Source organism: Thalassophryne amazonica, chromosome 8 (assembly GCF_902500255.1).
Source record: "Thalassophryne amazonica chromosome 8, fThaAma1.1, whole genome shotgun sequence".
NCBI lineage: Eukaryota > Metazoa > Chordata > Actinopteri > Batrachoidiformes > Batrachoididae > Thalassophryne > Thalassophryne amazonica.
In genome coordinates this window covers 16,021,791-16,039,988 of record NC_047110.1, presented here as the reverse complement: position 1 = coordinate 16,039,988, position 18,198 = coordinate 16,021,791, and the positions used below count along the sequence as shown (strand labels likewise).

The window sequence follows — 18,198 nt, the reverse complement described above, 5'->3', positions numbered from 1 at the left end:
CAGGTCTGGGGACTGAGAAGGCCATTCCAGAACATTGTACTGGTTCCTCTGCATTAATGCATTAGTAGATTTTGAGCAGTGTTTAGGGTCGTTGTCTTGTTGAAAGATCCAGCCCCGGCGCAACTTCAAATTTGTCACTGATTCATGAACATTGTTCTCAAGAATCTGCTGAAATTGACTGGAATCCATGTGACCCTCAACTTTAACAAGATTCCCAGTACCTGCACTGGCCACACAGCATGATGGAACAACCTCCAAATTTTACAGTAGGTAGCAAGTGTTTTTCTTGGAATCCTGTGTTCTTTTTCACCCATGTATACCAACCCTTGTTATGTCCAAATAACTAAATTTTAGGGCCTGGTCCCACTGGAGTTTAGGAAGATTTGCGTATGAATTGCGTACAAAATTGGTTCATATTCGCTAAACATCTGCAATATCCGTGAAACATGCTTGTATGAGTCGGCCGACATCCGCACACATCCGCAAGTATCTGCAGAGGCATGTTTTTCCATTGCCAGGCTTTTTAAGCTGCACAAAATTTTGGTTGCAGATGACATCCGCCTTACATACGCAATATACATACTCAATACATACACAATCTATGCACTGTATATTCGCCGTTATCCGCTGATATCCGCAACTGACGGGGTATTGCGGCTTGGCAGCGGACTGGGACAGTGTGTAAAATGAATATATAGCGTGCCTATCACGTCCACATCACAAACTAAAATAAGTTGTAGCAAATGCATACAGACTGGCCATGAATAAAGCATTTCTATTACGTATGCTTTGCGGACAATTTGCGAATGCATAACAAACAGAAATTGACATACCTGCCGGCCATTGCCAGTCCAGCTATGGAGACGTACAGATGTAGTTATAGATCCCCAAAGACGTAGTGTGATAGTTGCTGCCATCCAACAACATACCAATCAATGTGTCCAAGTCCGGCAATTGCTCCAGAGGCTGTGGTGTTGGTGTGAATAGTGATGCCCGGGTGCACTTCTTTTATGACCGCAATGCAGATGGCGTGCACGCGCATTACAACCGCTGTTGCCGCCACATGTGCGCGATGCATTCACAATACATGCGTTGTACATCTGTAATTGTTCGTCATATACTCGCTATACATTATTAATATATCCGTAATTCATACTGAGACATTTGTCATTTTTGGCCAATTTTGTTGTGGACGATAAAGAACGCTCGTAATTTGTATACTCAATTCATGCGCAATTAATCCTCTCCCCAGTGGGACCGGGCCCTTAGCTTCATCAGTCCACAGCACCTTATTCCAAAATGAAGCTGGCTTGTCCAAATGTGCTTTAGCATACCTCAAGTGACTCTGTTTGTGGCGTGTATGCAGAAAAGTCTTCCTCTGCATTACAGCATCATACAGCATCTCTTTGTGCAAAGTGTGCTGTATAGTTGAACGATGCACAGAGACACTATCTGCAGCAAGATCATGTTGTAGGTCTTTGGAGCAGGTCTGTGGGTTGACTATGACTGTTCTCATCATCCTTCACTTCAGCTTATCTGAGATTTTTCTTGGCCTGCCACTTCGGGCCTTAACTAGTACTGTGCCACTGTACTGTGGTGTTCCATTTCCTCACTATGTTCCTCTCAGTGGAAACTGACAGCTGAAATCTCTGAGATAGCTTTTTGTATCCTTCCCCTAAACCATGATGTTGAACAATCTTTGTTTTCAGGTCATTTGAGAGGAGTTTAGAGGCTCCCATGGTAAGAATCGATAAGAAATGATTCAATCCACCGACATCAATAGCCTTTTTTATAACGATTCCCTTTAATGGTCCTTCAGTTCACATTACTTTTTCTCTACGTTGATTGCAGACTTGCTGCTTCTGCAGTGGGTTTGCGGGTCTGCTTGAAGGAGCAGGTCACAGCGCTGCTTGCCATTTAAAGATGTCAACTGTGACTTACCTTTGTGCTCATTAAAGTCACTAACTCGGACTCTTGTCTTGTTGTGGGCACATTACAGTTTTAATTCATTCCTCATTAAATTTTCGCGCAGGCAGTGGTTCTCTGGTGTGGACTGGACCTGCTTCGCCAGTTTGTAAACTAAAGTTACTGTCCCTCAGGTAAAGGAAATAATAATAATAATAACTAGCAAAGTACCTGTCCTTCGGACGGTGAAGAAAGAGTGTACTAATCGTGAGTCACTGACGCGGGAAAGTGTGCAGCACTATACTGAGACAATGTATTAGCTTCCAAAAGAAAGCTTTCAAAGTATTTTGAAGTAACAGCTATAACAGACACACTGAGCCCTTATTTAAGAAGGTTAAACTTCATCTTTTTTTCAGTCCTAATAATTATTAAATGACTGACTCTATAGTGCAGGGGTGCCCAAGTTTGGTCCTCGAGATCTACCTTCCTGACACTCTTAGTTGTCTCCCTGCTCCAACACACATGAACTCAAGGAAAGGCTCATTAAAAGCCTGCTAATGAGTCTTTCCTTGGATTCAGGTGTGTTGAAACAGGGAGACAACTAAGAGTGTCAGGAAGGTAGATCTCAAGGACCAAACTTGGGCACCCATGCTGTAGTGTAATGAAAATGGATGTAACTTTGAATTTTTTCTGATTATGTTCTGAAGTTGTCAATAACATTTATCTATCACGACAGCAGGTGTCAGTAAAAGACACTTGCAGCAGTAACAGCGCCACCTAGTGTATACTGAAGTATGATGGGAATGACAGATTATAATAAATTATGAGAATACATGAAATTCAATGCAAGACAGGAAAGAAAGTGTAATAAAAACTTGCTGACAATTGTTTGCAATAATTAACAAGCATTGCTTTCACAAAACTATACTGTTTTTATGCATTTTGGGGGGGGGTCCTGGCCGAGCACTATTTTCGGCATCAAAACGGGGCCCATAGTGCCCAAACCATAATAGGTGGTACAAATGTGATGGCAGATTTGGAATCTGTGGATGTTTTTGCCCTAGAAAACATCTTCAGATAATTTTAAATGACCTACCTTGATGAAAAACGGACAAAAAAAAAAAAAAAAAAAAAAGCAGTGCTCAGTGACAATGCATTGAACATCATACATGGAAGCTGGACGGATTCATACTCACTCAGCAAAAATGGCATCTGGTGGAAATTGGCGGTATATCACAGATTGGCGGTTCTAATTAACCGCAAAATGTGGACAATTAAGAGGATTTGTGAAAGAGACATGATGTGCATCCATAACTACAGAGGATGTTGGAAGATCAAAACTGTAGAGATGATGTGTGAGGTGAGCAGATCCAGAGAACATCAAGGACAAAAAAATGGGACCTCCACGCTTAGTACGAGGTCTATTAGAAAAGTATCCGACCTTATTATTTTTTTCAAAAACCATATGGATTTGAATCACGTGTGATTGCGTCAGACAAGCTTGAACCCTCGTGCGCATGCGTGAGTTTTTCCACACCTGTCGGTTGCGTCATTCACCTGTGAGTGTTGGGAAAGTGTAGTGACACGGACCCACAACAGGGGGCGCAAATGAACGAACAATGGATAAGCCAAAAATAACAATTTAATGTTGTGAATTGCACAACGGAATACAGACAATTGCAGTTGAGAAGTACAGTCAATCGTACAAAAGGTGACGTGTGGGCAGGCTCGAGGATAGAAGACGTCTGTCCAGAGAAGAGCCGGATCCCACACGGCTTCCACCGCCAACGGATCTGAAGAACACCGGAGCCGCCAAGTCCTGGGTCCCCAGGTGGCCACCGTCTCCAGCTGTCAGACCTGGTACTGCTGGCAGAAAGAGAAACAGTTAATGGTGGGTGTGTGAATACACACCCAGTAATCTCTCAGTACTCAGTTCCTCCAGGAGGGAGAACCTCCACCTCCAAAATAGGAACACCCGTGCAGCTCCTGTCAGTCGCTTCTCTGGATGGAGTGAGAGGTGAAGACGTCGCAAACCCACACTATGCGCCAATCCAGCAGAAGACTGTATCCACAGGAACAACGGCTGCACACAGAACAATATTTAGTCACGGTAAGGCACAGCAGAGAAGGTTACCTGAGTGGTAGCTGATTTCTCGGCGGGGAGGTGGAGTTGCAGTCCGGCTTTTATGGTGATGTGGATGATGATAGTAGAATGAGTGACAGCTGGTGCTGTTGATGAGTGACAGCTGTCACTCTCTGTTGCTCCGACGCCCTCTCGTGCTTGAAGCCCGCACTTCAAGCAGGGCGCCCTCTGGTGGTGGTAGGCCAGCAGTACCTCCTCTTCAGCAGCCCACACAACAGTGAGCAGGCTTTGAGTGAGGAGTGGTCCAGCCCCCTCGGCGGATTTTAATTGTCATGAAATGGCGGAATGATTTGGGCTTTTTTCCATCCAATTTTTTTTTGTGCCTGGACATGCCAGAACATGTCCCGTGAGGCTTCATCACGGCGTTGCTTTGTGCCATGCGGCACCGCCGCGACGCGCGGAATTCCTCCGCACGTCTGTCTCAATGTGCCGAAAAAGTGCTGATGTGTACGTCTTTTCACAATTCCTGTGCTAGTCAGACGACGTCCCGGATAAAACACAGCGTCCAGTTTGGAAATGAACAGCACATTCCACTGTTACAGGAGTTTTTGTCATGGAAAGAGGCGGTGCCGCATGGCGCACAGCAACGCTGTGATGAAGCCTCACGGGACATGTTCTGGCATGTCCAGGCACATCCACAATTTCTCGGATAATCACTCGATGGAAAAACCACCGACAGCTGTCTGAACGCCATCTCAAAGCCATCCTGTGAGACCAAAACGGAGGTGTTCCTTTGTCTCGCTCCATCAGCAAATCGGTCGTGATGTGCGAAGCCTCCGCTCAGCTTTCCATGACAAAATCTCTTGTTAAAAGTGAAATCTGCCGGAAAATGGCTGATGTCCAGCTCTTGTGATAACCAGAGAAAGTGCACACGACGGTCTCGGATCCACAGAGCCATCCGTTTAGAAATGATCCGGTGGTTTGTGGCTCTCGATGGTGACACGTGCGCGGCGCGCCGAGCGTCCTTAAAGCCGTCCTTAAAGCTGTAGTAACAGTCCTTATTCTCTGTGAAGCCCGTAAAATTTTCACTGAAAGCCAGATAAATTTTTCTAATGGTTTCCAGCTGCCAGTCTCTAACAGTTTCTGAAAAAATTCTGATGGAAAAAAAGCCCAAATCATTCCGCCATTTCCTGACAATGAAAATCCGCCGAGGGGCTGGACCACTCCTCACTCAAAGCCTGCTCACAGGTGAATGACGCAACCGACAGGCGTGGAAAAACTCACGCATGCGCACGAGGGTTCAAGCTTGTCTGACGCAATCACGTGATTCAAATCCATATAGTTTTTGAAAAAATAAAAAGGTTGTTTTCTTTTCTAATAGACCTCGTATATAGATGATCATTTTGTGGGACTAATTGTGCGGCTGCAAACATTGAAAAGATAGATTCCGGTCAGAATAAATAACTTCAAAGCGAATTGCCGTTTTAAATCAAACGACACCTCTTTCCAAACGTTGTAATACAGACAGCAAACTACAACAGACTAAAACAGTGTGTTTTTTTCCCCCAAAATGAGACGTCCTACGTTCTTTATGAATTACATTGCTGCTGACCTGCAGCGCAGACGGCTGCAAGACCGCAGCTCAGGAGCTATGGAGTTAAATAATACCTAAAAGGAGATGCTTTAGACAAAAACTACAGATTTTGTTTATTTCCATTTATGTCCAGAGGTCTAGGATCCATCATGTACAGATTTTATTTATTTTTATTTATGTCCAGAGATCAAGGATCCAGTGACCATGTACATGCTGTGTGGGCCGCCAGAAGAGGAGGTACTGCTGGCCCACCACCAGAGGGCGCCCTGCCTGAAGTGCGGGCTTCAGGCACGAGAGGGCGCTGCCGACACGGACACAGCCGGGAGTGACAGCTGTCACTCATTATTTCCTGACAGCTGTCATTCATTCTTCATCATCTCACTCCATAAAACCCAGACGTCATCTCCACCTCATCGCCGAGATATCGTACTTCTATGGAGGTAACTTTCTCTGCCAGCATTAAGTGATTCCAAGTGCTATTGTGTTGCAGCTGTCAACCAGAGGACCGGCGTGGGTCGCGACTGTTTCGTCCTACATCCCGTCAGATAAGTGGTTAAACAGACGCTGCACGAGTGTGTGTTAAAGGTGGAGGTGGCATTCCCACCGTTGTTGTTACGGGGTGTACACACACCCACACTTGACTGTCTTTGCTCTTCGCCAGCAGTACCAGATCCGACAGTCAGGGACGGTGATCACCTGGGAATTCGGGACTTGGCGGCTCCAGTATTCACCAGGTTCGGTGGCGGCGGAAATCGTGTGGTTCCAGCTCTTCTCAGGACAGACGTCTTCTATCCTCGAGCCTGCCCACACATCACCTTTGTGGATTGACTGTTATCAGATTCTGAGATTGTTTGTATATTCGTTGTGCACCTTCACAACATTAAATTGTTACTTTTTTGGCTCATCTATTGACCTTTCATTTGTGCCCCCTGTTGTGGGTCCGTGTCACTACACTTTCACAACAGGATATCTCGGCCAGCGTCATGGATCCCGAGGGGCGTCACCCATCTGTTGGACAGCCAATGGAAGAGCAGGGTGCACAGGCGTCTGCAGGAGGCGTGCTCGGTGAATTGCAGCAAATCCTCACTGCCTTTACCGCTCGGCTGGATTTGATGTCCGAGCAAAACGTCATCCTTAATCGCAGGATGGAGGCTCTCACCGCACAGGTGGAAGCGCGCGATCAGAGCGCTGCTGCGGCTCCTCCTCCTGCCGACCCGGTGCCGGATATTAACATTCCACTGGTCGTTCAACGAACCCCCCCACCATCCCCTGAAGCATACATAAGTCCCCCAGAGCCGTACGGGGGTTGTGTGGAGACGTGCGCGGACTTTCTGATGCAGTGTTCGCTCGTCTTTGCACAACGACCCGTGATGTACGTGTCTGACGCCAGCAAGGTGGCTTATGTTATTAACTTGCTTCGGGGTAAGGCACGTGCCTGGGCTACGGCGCTCTGGGAACAGAACTCACGGTTGTTATCAGCATACACTGGGTTTGTGGGGGAGTTCAGAACAGTGTTTGATCACCCTAACAGAGGAGAGACCGCTTCAACAATGCTGCTGTCAATGTGACAGGGGCGCCGGTGCGCAGCCGAATATGCAGTCGACTTCCGCATCGCGGCTGCGAGGTCCGGCTGGAATAACGTTGCGCTCCGCGCCGCCTTCATAAACGGACTGTCATCGGTCCTGAAGGAGCATCTGGTAGCTAAGGATTTAGATGGGCTTATCGATCTCGTTATACGGTTAGACAATCGGTTGGAGGAACGTTGTCGGGAGCGAGGCGAAGGACGTGGCTGGGTACGAGCCATCCCTCTCCCTTCCGGGTTCAAAAAGGGGCCGCCCTCCCCACGCTCCACAGCCGCAGCGCTCCGTGGGGCAACAGCTCCCCCTGCTGACGTTGCTAGGGAAACGCACAGGGCCAAACCGAGAACAGAAGACAGAATGAGGAGGCTGGTCCGCGGGGAGTGTTTTCTCTGCAGCTCAAAGGCGCACATACAGAAAAACTGCCCCAAACGGCCACAACGACAACAACCGCCCTTAGAGACTGGGCTAAGGGGGGGTCATAACATTCACGTGGGACACACACAGATTGCCACACGACTCCCAGTTACAATCCTGAGCGGGGATTTAACCCTTCAAGCCCCAGCACTGGTGGACACGGGGCAGAAGGGAATTTGCTAGACAGCAGATGGGCAAGGGAGGTAGGGCTCCCTCTGGTGGTGCTTCCTTCGCCATTGCAGGTGCGGGCACTAGATGGCACCCTCCTCCCTTTAATCACACACAAGACACAACCAGTAACTCTGGTGGTGTGTGGAAACCATCGGGAGGAGATTGAGTTTTTTGTAACTCCTTCTACCTCCCGCGTGATTTTGGGCTTCCCATGGATGTTGAAACACAATCCCCGGATTGATTGGCCATCTGGGGTAGTGGTTCAGTGGAGCGAAACCTGCCATCGTGTGTGTTTAGGATCCTCGGTTCCTCCCGGTTTACATGCTAAGGAGGAGGTCAAAGTCCCTCCCAATCTGACGGCAGTGCCGGTTGAGTACCACGATCTTGCTGACGTCTTCAGCAAGGATCTGGCACTCACCCTTCCCCCGCACCGTCCGTACGATTGTGCCATTGATTTGGTTCCAGGCGTTGAGTTCCCGTCCAGCAGGCTGTACAACCTCTCACGACCTGAGCGCGAATCAATGGAGACCTACATCCGGGACTCATTAGCTGCCGGGCTGATCCGGAACTCCACCTCCCCGATGGGTGCAGGTTTCTTTTTTGTGGGCAAGAAAGGTGGCGGACTCCGTCCATGCATTGATTACAGGGGGCTGAATGAGATTACGGTTCGCAACCGATACCCGTTGCCATTGTTGGATTCCGTGTTCACCCCCCTGCATGGAGCCAAAATCTTTACTAAGCTGGATCTTAGAAATGCGTATCACCTGGTTCGGATCCGGAAGGGAGACGAATGGAAGACGGCATTTAACACCCCGTTAGGTCACTTTGAGTACCTGGTCATGCCGTTCGGCCTCACCAACGCCCCTGCGACGTTCCAAGCCTTGGTAAACGACGTCTTGCGGGACTTCCTGCACCGATTCGTCTTCGTATATCTGGACGATATTCTCATCTTTTCTCTGGATCCTGAGACCCATGTCCAGCATGTACGTCAGGTCCTGCAGCGGTTGTTAGAGAACCGACTGTTTGTGAAGGGCGAGAAGTGCGAGTTTCACCGCACGTCTTTGTCCTTCCTGGGGTTTATCATCTCCTCTAACTCCGTCGCCCCTGATCCGGCCAAGGTTGCAGCGGTGAGAGATTGGCCCCAACCAACAAGCCGTAGGAAGCTGCAACAGTTCCTCGGTTTCACTAATTTCTATAGGAGGTTCATTAAGGGCTACAGTCAGGTAGTTAGCCCCCTGACAGCCTTGACCTCTCCAAAAGTCCCCTTCACCTGGTCGGATCGGTGCGAAACCGCGTTCAAGGAGTTGAAATGACGGTTCTCTACTGCGCCAGTTTTGGTGCAGCCCGACCCTAGCCGCCAGTTCGTGGTTGAAGTGGATGCCTCTGACTCAGGGATAGGAGCTGTGCTATCCCAGAGCGGAGAGACCGATAAGGTTCTTCACCCGTGTGCCTACTTTTCTCGCAGGTTGACCCCGGCTGAACGGAACTATGACGTCGGCAATCGAGAACTCCTTGCGGTGAAAGAGGCTCTTGAGGAGTGGAGACACCTGTTGGAGGGAGCGTCTGTGCCGTTCACGGTTTTCACTGACCATCGGAACCTGGAGTATATCAGGACCGCCAAGCGGCTGAACCCCAGGCAAGCCCGCTGGTCACTGTTCTTCGGGCGTTTTGACTTCCGGATCACCTATCGCCCCGGGACCAAGAACCAGAGGTCGGATGCCTTGTCCCGGGTACACGAAGAGGAGGTCAAAACTGCACTGTCGGATCCACCGGAGCCCATCCTGCCTGAGTCCACTATCGTGGCCACCCTCACCTGGGACGTGGAGAAGATTGTCCGGGAGGCCCTGGCACGAAGCCCGGACCCGGGAACTGGACCAAGAAACAAACTATACGTCCCACCAGAGGCCAGGGCTGCGGTCCTGGACTTCTCTCATGGTTCCAAGCTCGCCTGTCATCCGGGGGTGCGAAGGACCGTGGCAGTTGTCCGGCAGCGCTTCTGGTGGGCGTCTATGGAGGCCGACGTCCGGGAGTACATCCAGGCCTGCACCACCTGTGCCAGGGGCAAGGCTGACCACAGGAAGTCCCAAGGTCTACTCCAACCGCTTCCTGTGCCTCATCGCCCCTGGTCCCACATTGGCCTGGATTTTGTCACGGGTCTCCCACCGTCCCAGGGCAACACCACCATCCTCACGATAGTGGACCGATTCTCCAAGGCGGCCCACTTCGTGGCCCTCCCGAAGCTCCCTACGGCCCAGGAGACAGTGGACCTCCTGGTCCACCACGTCGTCCGTCTGCATGGGATCCCCACTGACGTGGTCTCGGATCGTGGTCCCCAGTTTTCCTCTCATGTCTGGAGGAGTTTCTGCAGGGAACTGGGGGCCACCGTGAGCCTCTCGTCTGGGTACCATCCACAGACGAACGGACAGGCAGAGCGGGCCAACCAGGAGCTGGAACAGACCCTCCGCTGTGTGACATCCGCGCACCCGACGGCCTGGAGCAACCACCTGGACTGGATCGAGTATGCGCATAACAGCCAGGTGTCTTCTGCTACCGGCCTCTCCCCATTTGAGGTGTGTTTGGGGTACCAGCCCCCATTATTTCCCGTGGTGGAGGGAGAGGTCAGTGTGCCCTCGGTCCGGGCCCACCTTCGGAGGTGCCGTCGGGTGTGGCGCACCGCCTGTTCTGCCTTGTTGAAGGCCCGGACGAGGGCCAAGACCCATGCAGACCGCCGGCGGTCCCCGGCCCCTGCATACCAGCCCGGGCAGGAGGTGTGGTTGTCAACGAAGGACATCCCACTGCAGGTACAGTCACCAAAACTGATGGACAGGTTCATCGGACCATTTCGCATTCTCAAGGTCCTTAGCCCTGCCGCAGTGAAGCTCCAGCTCCCAGCTTCACTGCGGATCCACCCGGTGTTCCACATCTCCAGAATCAAACCGTACCACACCTCACCCCTCTGTGCTCCCGGTCCGGCGCCGTCTCCTGCCCGGATCATTGACGGGGAGCCGGCTTGGACAGTGCGCCGGCTCCTGGACGTCCGTCGAATGGGCCGGGGGTTCCAATATCTGGTGGACTGGGAGGGGTATGGACCCGAAGAACACTCCTGGGTGAAGAGGAGCTTCATCCTGGATCCGGCCCTCCTGGCCGATTTCTACCGTCGACACCCCAGGAGGCGCCCGTTGAGGGTGGGGTCCTGTTGTGTGGGCCGCCAGAAGAGGAGGTACTGCTGGCCCACCACCAGAGGGCGCCCTGCCTGAAGTGCGGGCTTCAGGCACGAGAGGGCGCTGCCGCCACGGACACAGCCGGGAGTGACAGCTGTCACTCATTATTTCCTGACAGCTGTCACGCATTCTTCATCATCTCACTCCATAAAACCCAGACGTCATCTCCACCTCATCGCCGAGATATCGTACTTCTATGGAGGTAACTTTCTCTGCCAGCATTAAGTGATTCCAAGTGCTATTGTGTTGCAGCTGTCAACCAGAGGACCGGCGTGGGTCGCGACTGTTTCGTCCTACATCCCGTCAGATAAGTGGTTAAACAGACGCTGCACGAGTGTGTGTTAAAGGTGGAGGTGGCATTCCCACCGTTGTTGTTACGGGGTGTACACACACCCACACTTGACTGTCTTTGCTCTTCGCCAGCAGTACCAGATCCGACAGACGGGGACGGTGATCACCTGGGAATTCGGGACTTGGCGGCTCCAGTATTCACCAGGTTCGGTGGCGGCGGAAATCGTGTGGTTCCGGCTCTTCTCAGGACAGACGTCTTCTATCCTCGAGCCTGCCCACACGTCACCTTTGTGGATTGACTGTTATCAGATTCTGAGATTGTTTGTATATTCGTTGTGCACCTTCACAACATTAAATTGTTACTTTTTTGGCTCATCTATTGACCGTTCATTTGCGCCCCCTGTTGTGGGTCCGTGTCACTACACTTTCACAACAGTACAGATTAAAAAAAAAACAATATGTGTCAGTTATGTGTTTGTTTGTAGAAACGCCACTGGATACAAATGTGCAGATAATCCACAGAGGAGGGGTGTCAGTTTCTTATGATTATCTCTTTGAATGTTTCTGTTTTACTTAACATAGATCATTTATCTTGAAAGTATTCTCAGCCCTGATATGCTCCTATGACACGCTGTGGCCATGTCATCAGCAGTGGAAGCAAATTTCACAAGGGGTTGCTGAATGACACTCCACAGCACCACAATAATGGTGCAATAAGACACTGACATGATTGTTCATGAAGCAGCTGTGGTGATCTGTCATTCTGGACATTCCAGCTACACAACATCTACTGTGTCTGGACAGACATGGACTGTCCACTGTGAGGCGCGTGTGTCTGATTGCTGTATTTACGTGGACATAAATAAAAACATATCACTGTGGTGGTGACAAGCTGCAGCAAGCGAGCGCGTGCACGGAGCGAATACTGACAGCCCCCCAGGTTGAAACGGACTGTCAGATCAGAACACGCAGAGGGCGAGCTGACCGTCAAGTCACCCACGTGAGCTCTGTTCCACATGATGTGGTGTCTGTGCTGTGGCGCGCCATCCACAAGACACACATGTCGGGCAGAACGCACATGGCCAACTGGACGCACCTGACCAGTAGATGTGGACATGATCAGAGCACACTGCTTCTCATTCATGTCATTTCATGACTGTATGTCTGTCACCATGGGTCATCACCAGAGAAACAGACGAATCATATTTGTATTGCTCACTTGATAAATGTGGTGTTTTTATATGGTGTGAGATTTCAATTTTTTTTTTTTGTAATACTTCCATGTCCTTCCTGATATGAGGCAGCTTCCTGCAGCTTTCAAAGAACAGCTCCGTAACTCGGTGGTAAAGTCTTTGACTGAGAATCAGAGGTTTTGAAAGGTGTGAGTTCGCATCCCCAGTGGTGTGTGCGTTTTTTTTAATCATTCATTCATTCATTACCCATAAGAGGCACGATGTGGTCACACAGGTACTGGCTGGTTTTTATTTTTTATTTATTCCACATAAGCGGCGTCATGTGGTGCACCTCGCACTGTTCCTGCTTGACAGACACCGTCGAGTGCACGAACTCTCACACCTGGTTCGTGCACACCTGGCCTTCAGCGCATTGTTTTGTGCGCTAATTTCGAACTGTTTCGCGCTGTTTCGCCATTTTCGTCCAAACACTGTCCAAACTTCGCACTATGTGTGAAGGGTCCATTATGCATTCAAATCTATCATATATCTGGCTGTATGTCTGTAACTGATGCATCAAATGGGATGATGTTTGAAGAATCTGTTCATTTTGATTTTATTTGTGTAAGTAATTGTTCAGGTCTGTGATTTCTTTAACCCCTTCTTGGCCCCGTTTGTTTTTTTTAGAAGGTATCACAAAAACACATTAACAAATTTCAATATATTTTGGTGAAGAATTAGACCTTGGTTCAAGTAAAAATTGAAAACATATCCACTTCATATTTTTATGATGTCTCATTGATTTTCAGCAGTGTTCAGAACAGATAGCCTGTCACACATAGCAAGAATGTGCAGGAACCAGCCCGACACGGCAAATATTGCCATAATCTGACACAGCCAGGAGGAAAAGAGGTGTGGTCAGCAGTGTCAGAACGTATCCGGATTACGTCATCCACACCTTCACGATGGTATCCAAAGCGTATGTAGACTACAGGTAGATGACACAGACTGCTGTCAGACGCCCATAAAAGGCGCTGAAGACTGCCCGATGTCCAAACGCCTGGATGCCAAACACAGGCACACATGTGCTCTGCGCACATTCGTGGGGCTGCAATTATCACTCAGCCATATGTCTGAGTGTGTGGGTGTGTGCGTGTGTGTATGCATAACGCTGTATGAGCTACTAAGCGTGTGCGCGGGCACAAGTGCGTGTGCTTGGCACTAGACAGCTTAGCTGAAAGTTTGCTGGCATTGGGCCATGTTGTCCCATGTATCAGACGGAGCCTTTCCGGGGAACTTTAATTTCTTTTTTCTCACTTCAAGAGCACAGCCCAACTTTGGACACTGCGACAGTTGGATTATCACACGGGACTTGTTTTTTTTTTTTTGGATGAGAGGATTTTAAACACAGGCTGTGGTCCGGCTCCACGTCCACGTCCGCATCCTCACTGCGAAACACTCCTGGACCGCTGTTGGAGGTGAGATTCATGTTTATTAATGCTGTCATGGCATGGCACAGTTCCATGTCATATCTCCTACAGAGTTAGAACGTGATCATATCATGTATTACTGCGTGAGATGCGTTCAGCTGCGAGCCTGACACATGCAATGACATGTTACTACGCACCACAGAAAAGAGCAGCTGCTCGTGTTATATACAGTTATGATGGAGACAATAGTTCATATTATTTACATTGCCCATGGGAAGGAATGGACAAATATCTGTACTGTAAGATCTATTGTGGAAATGCACTTGTGCAATAAGCCTTAGACCATGTGCCACATATTTATCACAGTAGGGCCCTTAGTTCACTTAGTGACATCCATTTAGTGACAGATGACTCATCATGGTGACAATTGTTAGATTTATTCAGTTATCAAAAGCATCACTAAATGCAGCATTACTTGGGATGGCTGATCATAAATATTCATCAGTCATTTTACAAATACTCATGTGTCCTTCCTTTTCTCTCAAAAATTCTTGAAAGGGTAGTTGTAAAACAGCTAACTGATCATCTGCAGAGGAATGGTCTATTTGAAGAGTTTCAGTCAGGTTTTAGAATTCATCATAGTACAGAAACAGCATTGGTGAAGGTTACAAATGATCTTCTTATGGCCTCGGACAGTGGACTCATCTCTGTGCTTGTTCTGTTAGACCTCAGTGCTGCTTTTGATACTGTTGACCATAAAAGTTTATTACAGAGATTAGAGCATGCCATAGGTATTAAAGGCACTGCGCTGCGGTGGTTTGAATCATATTTGTCTAATAGATTACAATTTGTTCATGTAAATGGGGAATCTTCTTCACAGACTAAAGTTAATTATGGAGTTCCACAAGGTTCTGTGCTAGGACCAATTTTATTCACTTTATACATGCTTCCCTTAGGCAGTATTATTAGACGGTATTGCTTAAATTTTCATTGTTACGCAGATGATACCCAGCTTTATCTATCCATGAAGCCAGAGGACACACACCAATTAGCTAAACTGCAGGATTGTCTTACAGACATAAAGACATGGATGACCTCTAATTTCCTGCTTTTAAACTCAGATAAAACTGAAGTTATTGTACTTGGCCTCACAAATCTTAGAAACATGGTGTCTAACCAGATCCTTACTCTGGATGGCATTACCCTGACCTCTAGTAATACTGTGAGAAATCTTGGAGTCATTTTTGATCAGGATATGTCATTCAAAGCGCATATTAAACAAATATGTAGGACTGCTTTTTTGCATTTACGCAATATCTCTAAAATCAGAAAGGTCTTGTCTCAGAGTGATGCTGAAAAACTAATTCATGCATTTATTTCCTCTAGGCTGGACTATTGTAATTCATTATCAGGTTGTCCTAAAAGTTCCCTAAAAAGCCTTCAGTTAATTCAAAATGCTGCAGCTAGAGTACTGACGGGGACTAGAAGGAGAGAGCATATCTCACCCATATTGGCCTCTCTTCATTGGCTTCCTGTTAATTCTAGAATAGAATTTAAAATTCTTCTTCTTACTTATAAGGTTTATAAGGAGTAGAATGGGAGGCAGAGCCTTCAGCTTTCAGGCTCCTCTCCTGTGGAACCAGCTCCCAATTCAGATCAGGGAGACAGACACCCTCTCTACTTTTAAGATTAGCCTTAAAACTTTCCTTTTTGCTAAAGCTTATAGTTAGGGCTGGATCAGGTGACCCTGAACCATCCCTTAGTTATGCTGCTATAGACGTAGACTGCTGGGGGGTTCCCATGATGCACTGTTTCTTTCTCTTTTTGCTCTGTATGCACCACTCTGCATTTAATCATTAGTGATCGATCTCTGCTCCCCTCCACAGCATGTCTTTTTCCTGGTTCTCTCCCTCAGCCCCAACCAGTCCCAGCAGAAGACTGCCCCTCCCTGAGCCTGGTTCTGCTGGAGGTTTCTTCCTGTTAAAAGGGAGTTTTTCCTTCCCACTGTAGCCAAGTGCTTGCTCACAGGGGGTCGTTTTGACCGTTGGGGTTTTACATAATTATTGTATGGCCTTGCCTTACAATATAAAGCGCCTTGGGGCAACTGTTTGTTGTGATTTGGCGCTATATAAAAAAATTGATTGATTGATTGATTGATGTGTGTTGTTTTGGATAAGTCACTAATGAGCTGCAATGACATCTGACCTTCCAGGATGACGATGATCTCCAGGTCCTCAGCAGCCAGTGACTGGGCAGAGAGCTCATACAGAGGACTCCCTCTCTCAATGGTGTGACTGATGATCAGAGGAGAAACCAGGAAGATGCCATTACTCCTCAAAGGATTCTCCACCTGGATGTCCAGCTGGCACACTGGGATCACCTCACCTTCTGCTGTCACAGTCCGCCGGATCACCTGGAGACCAAATCAGCATTAACCACCAACTGCAATGCCGGTGTCGCCGAGCAAACAGTCCCCCCAAAAAATCGGTCCACCTTTTGCATCTGCGCATGTGTTATTAGCCGCAGTTCACGGATTAAAACCTTGTTTCTGCTTAAAACTGCACTCCAGTCATCATCTATCACAGTGGCAGATATCTGAAGCTTTTGTACAACAATCATTTCCACATAGATTTAGCATTATTTCATCATAAAAGACAGATGAAGCGATCAAAGCACCGCGGCTAAATGAGCTGCTAGCTGATGCATTCACTGCGTGTCGGTCATTTCAAAGCGTCACGGAATTTCGCAGAGTTTCTGCTTAAAATGGCCTCATTTCTGCTTAAAACTGATTTTAGAGCTTTTACCTTTATCATCTGTTAATAATCCCATTAATCCATTTGATTGCTTTGGGTGAAGAGACTCAGTCTCAGATGTGCTGCTGTGGTCTGAAATGACGCATGCGCATATGCAAAAGGTTGACTAATTTTTAGGGGCGGACCATTCGGTCTGCGACACCGGGTTCAGGAACATGTCAGTCCCGCCAAGATGGCTTTACATATGAAGTGTGTGGAAAACGAAACAGAAGAAGTAGTTACACTGAACAATACAGCAGTATTTTTCAGTTCTTACACGTTTGGTAAAAGAGAGTAAATGTGTTTGACACAAAATAAAAGGAAATAATCTGTAATTATTGTTGAATGATTTCTAGCTGATGTGAGAATTGTACTAAATGTCATGAACAGCAGATAATAAATGTCACACCCAAGGTCTGGGGGCCAGTAAATTCATCTGATAAATTGACAAAACCAGATGATTAATCCAGCAGTGGAAAAGTGCTCAAACCTGGCACTGAAGCTATGACTTCACATGCAAGTACGTCCATTGTAAGTACATAATATAATTGTAAATATGATAAAAATACATGCATGACACAAGACAGTGAAAACACATATTACCACTGTGGTAATAATAATAATAATAATGTGTATATGATACCAAGAACCTAGACAATTTATAAATACATTAAGATAGTAAATTAAAATAAAATAATTCTGTTGATCAAGCCAGTAGCGTGTTACTGACTCACTATCATCCTACATATGGAGAATATCTCTGCTTCCTCTGTCTTTTCCGCCATCTCCTCTGCTTAAGACACTCTTAGGCTTCTTCAAAGTCCTCCTTCCTCCTGTTACCAGTTTGGCACCTTAGGAGCTCTCTTAAGGCCTAAGGTACTTTGCAGACAACTTTCATCTTACCAAAATTCTAAGAAATGTCTAAGAATGAAAGGAATTCTAAGATTTTTTTCTTAGAATAAGTCACTAGGAGCATGGTACTGTACTAGGAGCTATTTTTAGCCTAAGTCTGCTTCGTGGATGCGGGCCCAGAACTTCTGCATTTAATGTTTTGTTTTTTTTTCCTTTTTGAGGCACACAATTCTGCAGGAGTGGAGTGCACTTTTTAATCTGGCTTTTCTCTCTCTCTCTCTCTCTCTCTCTCTCTCTCTCTCTCTCTCTCTCTCTCTCTCTCTCTCTCTCTCTCTCTCTCTCTCTGTGTGTCTGTCTTGCAGGATGTGCGGGCGCTTTGATGTGCTCGTTGTGAGCGATGTGTGATTTTAAGCTCACTGTGTTACTACAGTAGGTCAGACTGACAGGAAAACTGGAAAGCCACACAGGTGAGGTTGTGTTGAAAAAAATGACACAAAACAAGGCCAGGTAAACACTTTTTAAAGGTAAATTATAAAGGTAAAACCTAAAGTAGTCAAAAACAGCCAATTATACCCTGGAATCCAAAGGGTTATCAAACTTTCCAGCCAATAGCTTCACCAAAAGCTTCATTACACAAAGCCTCTTTTGCAGTTAATGACAGACTACTGACATCTGCTGGTCAAATAATATAGA

The 18,198-nt window shown here is 47.6% G+C and overlaps 1 protein-coding gene across 2 annotated transcripts in view; it reads right to left on the bottom strand.

Annotated features, from left to right (window-relative positions):
* Nucleotides 1-18,198, bottom strand: part of kcnj11l (potassium inwardly rectifying channel subfamily J member 11, like) — a 35,538-nt gene that overhangs the window by 3,040 nt on the left and 14,300 nt on the right. For both annotated transcript variants that reach the window (XM_034175767.1, XM_034175768.1), the window contains exon 5: nucleotides 16,067-16,274. In XM_034175767.1, the coding sequence (XP_034031658.1) occupies nucleotides 16,067-16,274 (208 nt within the window). The remainder of the gene's footprint in view (nucleotides 1-16,066; nucleotides 16,275-18,198) is intronic.